The 16306-nt window shown below is 40.3% G+C and overlaps 1 protein-coding gene across 2 annotated transcripts in view; it reads right to left on the bottom strand.

The window, feature by feature from the left end:
* Positions 1 to 16306, bottom strand: part of Arid4a (AT-rich interaction domain 4A) — a 112064-nt gene that overhangs the window by 31948 nt on the left and 63810 nt on the right. For both annotated transcript variants that reach the window (XM_051147195.1, XM_051147194.1), the window contains 3 exons: positions 14292 to 14371; positions 13253 to 13329; positions 12129 to 12295 (listed from right to left, as the gene is read on the bottom strand). In XM_051147195.1, the coding sequence (XP_051003152.1) occupies positions 12129 to 12295; positions 13253 to 13329; positions 14292 to 14371 (324 nt within the window). The remainder of the gene's footprint in view (positions 1 to 12128; positions 12296 to 13252; positions 13330 to 14291; positions 14372 to 16306) is intronic.

Raw genomic sequence — 16306 nt, 5'->3', positions numbered from 1 at the left:
GTTCAGTGCCTAGAAGGTAACAGGCATTTTAAAGTCATGCTATTCTTTAATAATAAAGAATAAAATAATTTTTTTATTTTAATAGCTAATACTATAGCCAGAGATCAATGAACATGTAGTTGATAAAAATATACAGTAAGATCAAGGAGGCAGGCAGATCTCTGAGAGTTCAAGGCCAACCTGGTCAACACAGTGAGTGCTACAACATCTAGAGGTACATAGTGAGGCTGTATCAAAACAAACAAACAAACAAACAAACAAATGGTGTTCCCAATATAAGTAAATAAAATCAATCCACTAACACAAATGAGGCACAAATAAGGCTGTAACAAGCTATGTTAAATTCTTCAAGATTGGGTATATAATTTCATAGATTAAAAATTGACAGTTTAGGGCTGGAGTGATGGTTCAGGGGTTAAAAGCACTGGCTGCACGTCCAGGTCCTGAGTTCAGTTTCCAGCAACCACAAGGTGGCTCATAACCATCTATAATGAGATCTGGTGACCTCTTCTAGTGTACAGGAATATGTGCAGGCAGAACACTGCATATGTGATAAATAGATAAATCTTTTTTAAAAAATTCATTAAAAATTTGACAGTTTAGCCAGGCATGGTGGCATCTGCCTTTATTCCCAGCACTTGGGAGGCAGAGGCAGCCAGATCGCTGTGAGTTCGAGGCCAGTCTGGTCTACAAAAACTGAGTCCATGACAGCCAAGGCTACACAGAGAAAACCTGTCTCAAAAAACTAAAAACAAAACAAAACAAAACAAAACAAAACAAAAAAACCCTAAAAAATATTTGGCAGTTTAAAAGCATTAGGTTAGGCTCTGTGATAAACTATGCCATGAAATTGTAAGTTCAGGTAAAGTTCTAAGATATAAAAACAAAATAAGAAATTCAATTTACATATACCTTTCTTTTTTGTTTTTGTTTTGTTGTTGTTGTTGTTATTTTAATTTTAGTTTAGTTTAGTTGTTTGAGACGGGGTTTCTCTGTGTATCCCTGGCTGTCCTGGACTAGCAATGTAAACCAGGTTGGCCTCAATTTGCCTGCCTCTGCCTCCCAAGTACTGGGATTAAAGGCATGAACCACCACCACTCAGCTCTTACTTTCTTGAAAGGAAATTTCCATAAAAAATAAACAAGTTAGCTACAAAAATAATATTTTAAATTTACCTAATGATCTTTGAAAAACTTAAAATTCTTAAATCTGGTAAGAAATTCTTCACCAGTTGTAAATAACTATGTTTCATACAATAGAAAATGCCTCCTTATGCTAAAAACTGCCCTTTACCTGGGATTCAGATCTGCTACTGTAGTTTCCTGTCACTGTCCATACATTTTCATACCTCTAGCACCTCTCTCTGGATTGGGAGTCAGGGGTTGCTGCATTTCTCAAGGACTTAAATGTAAGAATAGGCAGGAAGAAGAAAGGTAGAGGATTCTCTGAACTGCAAGACTTCTTCCCATTAACAACATTACTTGGTACCACTATATACTACACAGTGTTTATATTAAGTAATTGTTCATCTATGCTATCAGGTTTTGACTTTTCTGACATGAAGCATCATGTCTTCAAATTAAGTTCAAGTATTTATTAATAGTTATAACTCGGGAGCTGTGCAAGAGCACTGTGGATGAAAATGAGAGCACATGGCACTTTCTATTTTTGCTGCTTTGAATCTGGCAAGTGGTGCAGACAGACAGAAGAGGTCAATACCACATACTGTAGTAACAGTGGAGGGCAGGGATGGGAGTGGAACGACCAGCTCTGCTGTGGGGAGGGGCTGTTGGTATGGCTGGTAGTCCCCGTACAGCAAGCAGCAGATGACAGGGCAGAGGGAAGCTCAGATCAGCTAAAGAACCACAACTTAGCCGGGCGTGGTGGCACAGTCTGTAATCCCAGCACTCGGAAGGCAGAGGCAGGCGATCGCTGTGAGTCCAGGCCAGCTTGGTCTACAAAGTCAGTCCAGGACAGCCAGGGTTACACAGAAAAAACCCTGTCTCAAAAAACAAAAGAAGAAGAGGAAGAAGAAGAAGAAGAAGAAGAAGAAGAAGAAGAGGAGGAGGAGGAGGAGGAGGAGGAGGAGGAGGAGGAGAAGAGGAGGAGGAGAAGGAGGAGGAGGGGGAGGAAGAAGAACAACACAACTTGGCACAGTAGATGTGATGATTTCTAAAGAATTAGATTCATGTTTCTGAAGCTCTCAGTCATGAATGAGACAAAGAAACAGGAAGGGAAAGGATGCCATCACATCAGTACATAGTGAAGAGGATGCTGCCTCAGCTAGCCTTGCTTTGTGGTGATGGAAAGACGCCCTGAAGAAGGGAGAAAGGAGACTGACAGCAGGAGAGAAGTGAAGGGGAGCAGTTTTTGCAGGTTTGTTTTCTCTTTCACTTTTCTCCATGCTGGCAGTGCTCAGTGGGTCTATGAGCTTTGAGACAAGGTTACATTGTTCCCAACTTTAGACAATCATTGAATGATAAAAAAAACATTTTTGCAAGTGAGTTAAGATTTTCCTAGATGTTTCACACTGGCTGCTAAAAACTAGTGCTCTGCAGTGAAGCCATGAAGGGCAAAGAATACGGATATTCTTAAGACATGGCTGAGCACTCAGGGAGGCAGAGGCTGTTAAGTTTCCTAGCTAGCAAATCTACTTAACAGGCTGCAAATCTGGAAGGTATCCAAACTGTTGAAATACATATGGAGGCTGGCCGAAAACTTGGAGCTATCTTCCTGCCTCTGCCTCCTACTGGACTGCTGTGATGAGATGAGCATCACCACTATCCTAGCTGCACTGTATTCATCCTGTGCGAGTTAGAAATGGGAACACAAGGCCGACACCCAACAATGCAAGGAGCTTCTAAGCAGTATCTCAGTGGTGGCTGGGAGCTACGAGACCCATGGAAGTGAGAGTAAGAAGGTGAACATGGGTCAAGTCATGAAAGTCCAGACTTTTAAGGGCCAGGATAAAAAGAAATATACAAAGCAACACCAAAAACTAATACCAAGATCAGTGTTCATCTGATATAGGCAGAAAGCTTAGGAAAGGGTTTCCAGTGGGCCAATTACAAACAACTTTGTTAAACAAGAACTCTTTAGGCAAAGGACAGAAAACTATCTCAAATTTGTTGGAGGAAAAAAATATTTAAAAGCACACAGTGTGTATGTGTGTGTGTGTCGGGGGGGGGGGGGGGGGACCAGGAGTACACTAAGAAAAAAGGTACTATCAAAAGAAATTGTGTCAAAAATTGTTCTAATTAACTTCAAACAGTCCAACAACTTGTTTCGAACAGCAATTTCCCAATATTTTATATAATCCATATTTATTCATAAACTAGGTAATGAGGGTATAATATGGGCCAGGTTCTGTAGTGCTAGCTGCCAGGGTAACCTGGGGAAAAAGGATGAAAAACAAAATCCCTGGCATACCTTGTGTTCACTTAAAGGATAAAAAAGAAGAAACAAGGGGCTGGAGAGATGGGTCAGTGGTTAAGAGCACCCAGCACCCACCTGGCAGCTCACAACTGTCTATAACTCTTGTTCCAGGGGATCCAACTCTCTCACACATGCAGGCAAAACACCACTGTACATAAAAATATATATGGCTGTCCTGGAACTCTCTTTCTAGACCATGTTGGTCTCAAACTCACAGAGATCCACCTGCCTCTACCTCCTGAATGCTGGGATTAAAGGTGTGCACCACCATGCCCTGCTAAAAATAAATGATTTTAAAAAGAAAAGGGAAAACAAAAAATGGAAGTGCTTATGAAAACCAAGCCTAAGTTTTTTCATAAGAAAAAATTAGAAACTAGAGAAGGTACTGGATGATCTGCTTGCTGAATGCTAGGAAGCCTGCTTAAAGGAACCAGCCACAGCACCTCTCACACAAGACCCCCCCACATACATACAGACATACCCACAGACACACACACAATCTCTTAAATATTTATACTGGTATTTATTATACTGATAAGATGGTTATGCAGTTTTCATTTTAAAACCAACAAGTCTGTAAAAATAAGCAGAAAATTATTTGGGTGACTTATCTTCACTCTTAGGCCCTAACAGTGCTATGTACTTTAATAGAGATAAGAAAAGGTACATCTTCCTGGTGGCAAATGTTCTCATGCTACAGGGATATCACAATATCTCAGTGGACTGGTTAATAACTTTAATTTTAAAAGAATATGTTTAAGCCTGGTGAGGTGGCTTACACCTTTAGGCAAAGCACTTGGGAAGCAGAGGCTGGCGGATCTCTCTGTGAGTCCAGGCCAGCCTGGTTTACAAAGAGAATCCAGGACAGCCAAGGCTACACAGAGAAACCCTGTCTTGAAAAATAAAACAAAACAAACAAAGAATATTTAAATTTTTTATTTATTACTTTTTTATGTGCATTGGTGTTTTGCCTGTCTGTCTGTCTGTCTGTATGTATGTGTGAGGGTGCTGATCCTCTGGAACTGGAGTTATAGTTGTGAGCCTCCATGTGGATACTGGGAATTGAACCTGCAGTCAGTGCTCTTAACTGCTGAGCCATCTCTCCAGCCCCCAAGAATATTTTTATTTTTATTTATTTATTTTTAAAGATTTATTTATTTCTGTTGTATACAATGCTCTGTCTGCATGTACACCTGCAGGCCAGAAGAGGGCATCAGATCACGCTATAGATGGCTGTAAGCCACTATGTGGTTGCTGGGAATTGAACTCAGGATCTCTGGAAGAGCAATCAGTGCTCTTAACCTCTGAGCCATCTCTCCAGCCCCCAAGAATATTTTTAAAGTGTTTGGAAAGATAGTTCAGCAGTTAAGAATACTTGTTGCTCTTGCTGAAGGGTTTGATTCCCAGCATCCAGGCAGTGTCTTCCAATCATCTGTAACTTCCATCCTGGGGATTTGATTTCTTATTCTGACTTCTGAGGACACCACGCATGCATTCATACATATAAAATAAAATAAAGAAAATTAAAAAAGAAAAGGCTTGGTACAGTGATGTGCACTTGCAGTCTCAGCTACTCAGGAGGCAGAGCCAAAGAATTGTGTGAGCATAGGAATTCAAAGTCAGCTGTGCAGCATAGCAACACCCCATCCCATGAAAGGAGGGAAAGGGAAAGAGAGCGCTTAAAATCTCCATCCCTAACCAGCAATGAAGAACTATCTACAAAGTTCCAAGTACAAAATCTGACAGTTGAGCAGGAAATGGCAGGAGGCAGCTGCAAGCCCAGAACTTGGGAGGTAAAGATAGGAGGGTCAAGGTCATCTTCAGCTACATACAAAGTTGGGAGGACAGTCTAGGCTTCTAGAGCTCCTGCCTTAAATAAGTAGAGAACTGGTGAGATGGCTCAGTGGGCAAGAGTGTTGGTTGCAACCAAGCCTTGTGTCCTAAGTTCAAGTCCCAGGACCCACATGGTAGGAGAGAACCAACTTCCACAGGCTGTCCTCCAGCCTTTGAGTCATGCTCTATGACGACCTACCTCCTCTACATATGTAAATATGTATATAAATTAATATAAAATAAGAGGAAAGTTAAGTTCAAAAAATTAAGCTGGCAATAGTTGTGTATGGTCCAGAAGCCCCAACAGTGAATTACCTGAATAAATAACCCTGGAATACATGTGACACTAAGCACAGCACTTTGAAGAGATGGTTTTACATAACACGCTTTAGAGATATTTCAGTTCAGAAAAGTAAAAGCCTCAACCTCTTTTGTGCCCTACAATTATTTATTCCCAAAGGGATCCCATGTAGTTTCTGTTTTTAAGAAAACTGACCTCAGATCTAGTACAGAGAACAGACTGGAGGGTGAGTGTGGACACCAGCACAGGTAGGTGAAGACAGTGACTGCCTGCACTAAGGCTGGCAGAGCAGAAACTCAAAGAAGTGGGCTATCCAAGTAGGTAGAACAAGAAAAGAATCAAGGTGCCTTCTGTGTATCTGGCTTAGGCAACTGGGCGTGGTGCTTTTATTAAAATAAATTAGGAATAGCCAGGGAGGGAGAAAGGAGGTAAGAGACCGTGTGCAGACTGAGTTTGAATTCTTATAAACAAGAAAAAAAAAATGTTCACGGGCAGCTTAATAAAAGCGCCTGTAGCGAAGAGACAGCTGAGATGCACAGAGATCCAGGATCATTTTATCACTTGGCTGAAAGGTAAACCAGAAGGGGTAATGTCATGGCATCTGAATGCTACTAAGGAGTCAGAATACTTAAGATACACTTTTGTTTGGCTAAAGTCTCTGGTGACTGTCAGCAAAGTTGTTCTGGTCATGGTAAGGTCGAGACTTACCACAGTGAGAGCAAGAGAAGCCGGAGACAGTGCATGGGACTGAGCAGCCTGGCCAAAGGGTAAGCACGGCCACCAGACAGCTGGAGGGAATGCCAGGGCAGAGATGGGGAAGCAGAACAGAAAGGGCTCAAGGAGGAAGACAGGGAGCCGATGGGCTAAGACTTCCTGATCCAGGGTGGAACCCCAGGGACTTGGCTCTCAGAGATGACAGGCTGAGCCTGGGAAGGGGAGCAGGCTGTCGGGTCTAAAGTCTGCTCTCATCTGAAACTCAGAAGTTTCTGTTCAAAGCTGGAGTGGAGACAAGCTGACGTTCAACAACGACTTGATTGCAAACACTGAACTGACCGATAATACTCGAGACCCAATAACACTGACCCTAAAATCTACAAGAATCCCCTTCCTGACCCTTCCACCCATGTAAAACACTACCAAGAACCAAAGGGTGTGCTATGTGCACAGTAAGACTGTTCTACAACCTAACAGTCACCCTTAAAATAATTATATGACTCTTAAATTACAACAGGAACTAAACCTAGTGACATATCTGTCCATTTGAAATGCTGCATATACTATAATCATGAAGATGTGATATTGGTGCTATAATCAAGGTCTTTTGTTTTTGTTTTTTGGTTTTTCCAAAACAGTGTTTCTCTGTGTAACAGCTCTGGCTGTCCTGGAACTCACTCTGTAGTCCAGGCTGGCCTCGAACTCACAGAGATCCACCTGTCTCTGCCTCCCAAGTGCTGGGATTAAAAACGCGCACCCCCACTGCCAGGTTTGTCTTTTGACTTGGTTGGTTGGTTTAGCTTTTGTTGTTGTTGTTTCTTTGTTTTTTTTTTCTTTTTTTTTTTTTTTTTTTTTTTTTTTTAAATATTTTATTTAATTTTAATATATGTGCATTGGTGTAGGGGTGTCAGATCTTGGAGTTACAGATAGTTGTGAGCTGCCATGTGGGTGCTGGGAATTGAACCCAGGTCCTTTGGAAGAGCAGGCAGTGCTCTTAACCACTGAGCCATCTCTCCAGCCCCTGTTTTTTTATTTTTCAAGACAAAGTTTCTCTATGTAGCCCTGGCTGTCCTGAAACTTGCTCTATAGACCAGGCTGGCTTCAACCTTACAGAGGGTCCACCATCCAAGTGCAGCCTTGGGATTAAAGACATGTGCCACCACCGCCCCGCTATCATCAAGCTTTAATGTCACTCAAACCTCTTATATGACCACATGATTACATAAGAATTTCATATATACATCTGTATTAGAATGCTAGAGGGATGGCTCTGTGGTTAAGAGCCGCTTTTCCACAGGGCCTGGGTTTGATTCCCAACTCCCACATGGTGATTCACAGCCATCTGTAACTCCAGTTCCAGGGATCTGACATCCTCCTCTGGCCTCCATAGGCACCAGGCATGCAAGTAGTGCACAGGTACATATGAGCACCTATATACACAATAACTATTTTTTTTTTAAGATTTACTTATTCATTATTATGTATACAGTGCTCTGCTTACATGTATATCGATAGGCCAGAAGAGGGCATCAGATCACATTATAGATGGTTGTGAGCTACCATGTGGTTGCTGGGAATTTGAACTCAGGACCTTTGGAAGAGCAGGCAGCACTCTTAACCGCTGAGCCATCTCTCCAGCCCCACGATAATTATTTTTAAATGTAGCTGTATTTGTGTGAACAAATGTACAAACCTCTTTGGCCTCATTAGGTGGACTTAGTGTGGTTCAAGTTGTAGGCTAAAACAGTGAAGATTTTTCAAACATTAGGACTTAAAATTTGTTTTTAATGTATATGCATGCTTTTCCTGCAGTTATACAAGTGCACCCCATGCATGCAGTACCTGAGGAACCCAGAAAAGGCACTGGATCCCAAACTGCAACGTGACTGCTAAGTACCAAACCAGCCAAACCGAGGTCCTCAGCAATACCAGCCATGCTCTTGACCCCTGAGCCATCTCTCCAGCCCACCGTTAGGACATTTTTTATTTTGTGTTTAGTAATCTAAATTTAAGCAAGTTGTTATATTTAATGTAAGCTAATACCTAAATTATTCATTGAAGGTTGGTGTTTCAGATGTACCTAAAGCTTATTTCTATTGGTAGCTGAAGTTATTAGATACACTTAAAATATCTGTATTACATTTAAAATCTTTAGTTTTTGCTGACATTAGAGTTTGCCTGAGTTATTAAGCACTTACTGTGGGTCTATACACAAAGTGATCTTGAATGATCATCAATAAATGTCTTTAATCTACTGGTCATAGATTGACAAGATGATATTTAATCTAAATACCACGTAATATTTCTAGGAATTAAAAAACTCGGGCACTTATGAGTTTTACAATAATGGAAAATTACCTTGGGTGCCAATGTTGTGGTAATCTCTAGAAAATTTTCAAGACTGAAAAAATGAGTGTATCACTACATTTGACTAAGAAGAGCAGTTCTTATTTTTAAAAACTCATTAATTTTAATTTTCATTGCTACACATGAAATCTGATACACAAAGCCTACTGATAAAGGCATGATGGTTTAAGCTAAAACTAGCTAAACTCCTTTTTGCTAATTAATCTTCTAACATGCTACTCTGAGGAAACTCCCCTGTTTATCCCATATAAACCTAAGAGAAATTAATAACTGCTATCACTATTTATATTCATCTGGACTTTCCAATAAATTTCCAAGTTCAAAAAAAATTAGTAATGTCTCTTCTAATATAAAATTTTCTTAACAAACACATTTAAATAATATCCACAAGCCGGGTGCGGTGCCACACACCTGTAATCCCAGCACTTGGGAGGTTGAGGCAGGCAGAGCTCTGAGTTCGAGACCAGCCTGGTCTACAAAGCTAGTCCAGGACAGCCAAGGCTACACAGAGAAACCCTGTCTTGAAAAACAAACAAAAAAAATTTTTTTAATTAAAAAAAAAAATAACACCCACAAGAATAATCTCTATGCCTTTTTCAGCATGATTGTCTACGGGCTGCAGCCAGCAATACAGACAGGAAGCCCTCTATCAGATCCCCACGTCTCCTCCCAAGCACAGTATGAGACACACTGCCTACACTCAAATGCTGAAGCATCATCTGAGTAGAAAATAAAATATTAAACGAAAAGTTACTGCTCTGTGACAAAGCTGTAGACTCTCAGATCTCCCTGCTCCCACTTAGGCTTAAGCACCCGAGGCTCAATGTCTAAGCAGAGGCTCCCTCACACTGCAGAGAGAGCTAACACTTGTATGATTCTGCTGCATATGCTTGCTAGCCTGCGCTGGGTGACAGTATCTGGTACCGTTTATCGGCTTGCAGAATGTTACAAAGCATCTTGGATCCTTGTAAAGCAACGTTCTGTCTTCCTAAGAAGCACAGCATCACTCCATCTGAGGGAGAGTTATGAGCTGTAATGTAATAACAGCCGCTTAGCCTCACTGCTGTGGGAAAGGCCCATAATGACTAAGCCAGGTAGGTCTTGGCTTATCAGATTATTTAATGTATACCATCCTCATGTTTCTCCTTCGATACATATAATTTAAAGCATTTCTTGGTTGATCAGCATGTTAAGTGTTTTAAATACTATTCTTCAAGATAAGTTAGGATGATTCAGCAACTAAATCTCAAATCCAAAAGCAAGAAATGCAGCTGATTTTTTCCCCTTGAAACAACCAAAATCTCACTTTAAAAAATCCACCAAGGTGGCCAGAGAACTAGTTTACAAGTATGTGCCAATAGAGCATATGCTGTGAAAATGAGCACCTGAAAAATAATTTAAAATAAACTGTGTAAATCTTGCCTATATTTTGTGATTTTTGATGGAATTTTTAAAAGCAGAAATAAAGCAACCATGTTCACTAAATTTTATCAAGTTCATAAGTAACACACTATAAGAAGATACTATTTTTCTAAGTGTCTTTATCTTTTACTTTTTCTTTACTATTACTTGCAAATAATAGTCCCTGCTATGTGCATTTTTACTAATATTTATCATTAACAGCTTGAGTGAAACATTATAATATTGTGGAATTAATCATTGTAACATGAGCACTATTTACTGTTTTAGAGGTACCCTCTGCAACTTATTTCAAAGCTCTTTTTAGTCTCTTTGTTTAAAATTTCAGGGTATTTTTTGAAAGGGAGGAAAAATGCATTCTGGAAGGGATACCAATTAAAAGTATTAGCAAAAATAAAGAAACCAACCCTTTTTTAGCATTTGGCAATAGAAGATCCTAATTATTGTTAAATAAAAATCCAAAGGCTAATCCACAGACTGCTAACAGTTCACACCCTGAAAATGTGGCCTATTTACCCTGAAACACATAACCTAATACTAAATACAGATAAAATACCGACATCACATCTAATATTCAAATTTTTAAACCTGAATTTTGCCTAACTGTCTTATCACAGTCATTCCAAAAGCTATCCTATGTTTGAGAAATACACCCTTTACCCACTAATCTTCTAAAAATAGATTCCTACTGTCTTTTTTACATGAACAATTATGCTTGGTTATGAGCTCTACCACATCAGACATATACTCAACACCTAAAATTCTTATTTAATTTCATTGTTTGGCAATCAAAACAGTAACTAAATATATTTTGTAAAGTCTTACCTATGTGCTGCATTTCCTTTCAAATGCAAAATGGTTCGATTCCCCTTCTACTTAGTCAGTGCACGGTCTGGACATGCCAGTCTGACTGGAAAATATCTGCTGTCCCTCTTAGGTCACAGCATCCGCAGGGCTATCCAGCACTACTTACATTCTCTTCCACATAAAAATCAGACATTACATGAAAGGAAGAGAAAGACAGCCCATTTCAAAGCAGCTGGCAAACCTCCACTGGCAACCTGCCAAGCCTCTGCTAAACCTTCCTGTCTTTCTGAGCATGCTCACTTAAAACCAACAGCACGTTACTATGGCAACTCTGTAGGCAGCCTGTAAGTATGAACCGCCATTCTGATTTCAGAGTGTAAAAAGCCAAATGCTGCAGGGGAAGTCAAAGCAAAGAACTAGCAGATATTCTTCCTCATGAACAAACCCAGTCGTGGTACTCCAAGGGCTCACATTTGTGCATGTAAAACAAACAAACGCATCCCACATTTTCAGGGCACATTTTTTCATGCTCAAATAGTCTTCTTTTTCTACAAACTCATGCTCTTTGTTTTGCCTCTCAACAACCAAAATTATACTAGAAAATTTATCCCATTTTATGAAACACTGGTGAATAAACAGACAAACACCACATGAGCAACCATGGTAACTGCACGCATGATTTCTATAACCATATTGTGACAACACAGCAATATTACAAAGAAAACCACTCATGATAAAAAGACAATCTACATTTTTTTCTATGACTTGTCAAGCTGCCTGGAGAGTTTTTTCTTTGGGCGTGACTAAGACTATTTACCCCCTTAAAAGGTTTCCAAGTTAGGAGAACCAAGACCTGGGTTCAAATCCCCCCACTCCACATTTCAGCTGTCCTAGCTGAGGACAGTATCTTTCTGACTCTGAAAGCAGATGACAATTACCCACACACTGACTGTGTGCACATAAAAACACCTAAAACTACCTAATTCTGCAATCCCTCCCTTCCCCTCCCCCCAATCTTATTGACTAACCTTGAAAAGTACTTTTTGGTAACTCCGGGCTAAAACTTTGTCTAGATTTATACACTACACTATGATCCAATTAGCTACAACTCCTCAACCAAATTAAGCTAAGAAACATTTCAGACAAACACCAACAACAGAGACTCTAGACAGAAAGCAAATACATGGAGACATTATTTCCACTAGAAAGCAAAGCAGAAGTTTCCATGTTGCAAACACGGAGTTGAACCTACCAGCTCTTCTTCCTCCTTTTTGGCCTCTTTTTCCTTCTCCTCTTCATTGTCCTCAGGTGGGCACTCCTCATCGTCACTGCTGGATGACTCCAGGATCTCATTCATATCCATTTTCCAATTATCAGGAACGATTCTAGCTCGTAGGAAGACACTTGCTCTGCGAAGCCCTGGAAGGAAACATGGCCTTGGGCAGCTGCTACGGAATGAACAGCGTGGAGTTCAGGGAGACGCAGGCCCCTCAGCCAGGAGGCTCAACCCAAATCCAGCTGTCATTCACAAACCAATCCAGGAAACCGGGCTGCTCATGAGGCAGAGAAGCATGTGGAGTCATCACAAGTTCTGTTGGAATTTACGTTTGTTTATTGCTGTGGGACAGATTCTCACTACGTCACCATATAGCCCAATCTAGCCTGGAACTTGTGACCCTTATGCCTCTACCTCCTAAGTGACACCGAACCTGGCAAAGATGAGAAATAGCCTTTTAGGAAAAAAGATTCATTTTTTATTTTATGTGTATGAGTGTGTATATTTATGTGCAGCACCATAAAACCCACTAGAACTGATGCAGATGGTTGTGAGCTGCCGAGGAGGTGCTAGGGTCCTCGGCAGGAGCAGTGAGTGCTCTTACGCACTGAGCCACCTCTCAAGCCTTACGACTATCAGAAATGCTAGGAGTCAGCCAGGTGTGGCAGTGCATGACGTCAGTCTCAGCACTTGGCAGGTAGATCTCTGTCAGTTCCAGGCTACTGGTTTACACAGTGAGTTCCAGAATAACCAGGGATATGTAGAGAAACAACCCTTCTGCACCCTTCAAAGAAATGTTAATGATCAAACAAGCAAGTTAAATCTGTAAAATTTATAAACCAAACATTTCATTGAGACATGAAAAAAATGCCATTAAGTGAGGGCAGCCACTGAGGTGTGGCTGACACGTTATCTGTGAGGCTCACACTCAGAACCCACGCCACTGAGCAGCACAAGCAAGGGGAAGTTAATGACTTTGCACTGGACCACATGCAGCCCGTGGGCCACATGGAGACAGGGTGACAGAGACTAGTCAGCCTTTGTTTCTTCCCACACACAGTCGCATCATGAAATAACATACTGACCCAGCTTTCTTTTACCTGGCTTAGCACAGAGCTCGGGTTCTGGAAGACTGAGAATGTCAAGCTCCTTAATGTCCTTTCTTGCTATAGAGTAACTAGGAGAAAAAATAAAACGAGGAGAATTGCTTATTAAATGAATATTGAAACGGTCACAATAACACACACCCAAAACCTCAAGAGTCAAAATTATTTTGTCCAATGGTGTTTTAAAAGTTGAAGGCCATGAAGCTCCTGATCCTTACTTAGTGAAGCCTTGGAGGTAGTGCAGGCAAAGCTAGTGTCTTTTCAGCTTCATGCACTCAGAGCATTCTTATTTCAGAGCATCAAATTCACATTATTTCCCAATTCACACCTTCCCTATATACAACAGAGTTTCTATTGACATAGGAATTTCATTACTTACAACTCCTATTTTGTTCAGTATTTCTGCATTTTTGTTAAACTGTTACAATATTTTTATGATTGTCATATATATTATGGTATATTTTCCACAGAGAATAACTTAATAAATATATATATTTAATTTTGGAATATTGGTTTTTTGGAAGAAAAATATGAATTTAAGCAAAAGTTTTTTAGTTTTTTAAAAAAATAAAAAGTAAAGCTAATTATTAAAAAGTCTATTAAAGTTTCATAAGATATAATATTAAATAGTACAAGATAAAAATACAAAAATTAAGCCAGGTGGTGGTGGTGCACACCTTTAATCCTAGCACTTGAGAGGCAGATGTAGGCGGATTGCTGTGAGTTCAAGGCCAGCCTGGTCTACAAAGTAAGTCCAGGACAGCCAAGGCTACACAGAGAAACCCTGTCTCGAAAAAAAAAAATTCAATTAAAAAACTACACATACTTTATTTACAAATAAATATATCTTTAATAGTGTTCTTACTTATTGTTGAATTTTTACATAAAATTTATCAGCTAAAAGTGCCCTACATAAAAACTTAAAACACAGTAACAACCTCTCACTTCCACCTTGAGTGACTTGCCTTTATGGTAGGTGGCCAATCACTGTGTCCCATCCCCATGAATCATAACTGGGTGTTTCATTACTCACAATTTAGAATCAATAAATGATCGAACTAAACACTGATCCTTTTTCACTGTGACGTCATCATTGCAGCTGGGAGAGATGACCTGGAATACAAATTCAGAATCCACTGACCCCACTTTCTCAAAAAAAGAACACTGAATTATCTACTAATCAGCCCTCCCCCCACTTCTAAGTAATCGAATCCAAGGCCTTTTGTATATAGGGAAGCACTAACCACTGAGATATACCCTAAACAAGAATGTTTGAATTTTTAAAAAATTATGCCTATTCGTTTACTTGTGTTGATGTAAAGTTTGCTGTGGCCCTCATGAGGAGGTCCAAGCATAACTTGTAAGACTTGGTTCTTTCATTTCACCATGTGGGTCTCCAACTCAGGTTGTCAGAGTTAGTGACAAACACCATTACCTACTGAGCCACCTCGCCAGGCCCAAGAATGGCCCCAACCTAGCTTGGGGGCAGGGGGACTGGAGAGATAGCTCAGCAGCTGAGAGGACCCAGATGGCCCAGGTTCTGTTTCTGGTACCTAAGTGATGGCTCACAATAGACCATAACCTTAGTTCCAGGGAATCTGACACCCTCTTCTGGCCTCCATAAGGGCCCGCCCACCCCGCAGCACACAGGCATCTATGCAGGCAAAATACCCTATACACAACGAAATAAAATGAAAAAAAAAAAATCTATCTGCTAATGTCTCAAATGGATTATATTTTACAAGAAATAGCTTAATTGTTAATACCTCTCATTACTAATAATTTAAAAAAGACTTAATTATTTTTAGCATACTATCTACTTATTTAACATAATCATTAGGTAATATAAAATAAATGATGAATATATTTATGTGGGCAAGCACACATGCATTACCACAGCATTCTGTGAAGGCCAGACGGCAACTTGTCATCATTTTCTTCTTCCCCCATGAAGGTCAGGGGAATCAAACTCAGGCCACAGGCTTGGCACAAGCACCTTTATGTGTGGACCTATCTCACTGGCCCAAAACTTTATTTGGGGGCTGGACTACAACGTACTATATAGCCAAGGATGACTGAACTCCATATCCCACTCCCGCGTTCCTGAGAACAGCGACTGCAGGTGTGAGACAACATGGCTGCCAGCGCATGACCTGTGATGGTAATTTGGCACGCTATAGTTTTTTTTTTTTTTTTTTTTAATTGATGGTGAGTATTTTTGTTTGTTTTGAGACAGGGCCTCACTACGTAGCTTTGGCTAGCCTAGAAATTAATATGTAGACCAGGCTGACCTCAAACACACAGAGATCTGCCTGCCTCTGTCTCCAGAGTGCTGTGATTAAAGGCACATGTCACTGATTTGTTTTGTATTGTTTTTCAGTCGTGTGTGCAAATGCCTGGGTTCACAGAGAGACCTTCCAGTCTGAGGGCTCTGCACTCTGCTCCTCTACAAGGGCAACATGTGTTCTAAAATCGCTTTGTTTTAAAATATATACCTTAGTATGCATCTATTTTAAAATCTGCCTCTTAAAAAAAAATTAGGATCTTTTGTAACAGGGCATGAACAACGTTCAATTTGTCATTAAAAAAAACTGAACAAAGAGCTCTTTCTTTTCATTCATATTTTTTGTTTGTTTGAGTCTGCAAGGCAGAAGAGGGCATCAGATCACATTACAGATGGTTGTGAGCCACCATGTGGTTGATGGAAATTGAACTCAGGACCTCTGCAAGAGCTCTTAACCTCTGAGACATTTCTCCAGCCCCACAAAGAGCTTCTTTAAAGATTTATTTATTATGTATACAGTGTTCTGGCTGCCCATACACCTCAGTGCCAGAAGAGGGCACCAAATCTCATTATAGATAGTTGTGAGCCACTATGTGGTTGCTGGGAATTGAACTCAGGACCTTTGAAAGAGCAGGCAGTGCTATTAACCCCTGAGCCATCTCTTCAGCCCCCACAAAGAGCTTCTTAATCTAGCCTTTGAAAGTAAAACACAAATGCCTTAACAGTGTCATTAGTAAATCATTTTTGAATACTGTTTTAGAGCT

Source organism: Acomys russatus, chromosome 1 (assembly GCF_903995435.1).
Source record: "Acomys russatus chromosome 1, mAcoRus1.1, whole genome shotgun sequence".
Classification (NCBI taxonomy): Eukaryota; Metazoa; Chordata; class Mammalia; order Rodentia; family Muridae; genus Acomys; species Acomys russatus.
The sequence above is the reverse complement of the archived record's forward strand: the minus strand, read 5'-3'. Positions and strand labels throughout refer to the sequence as shown.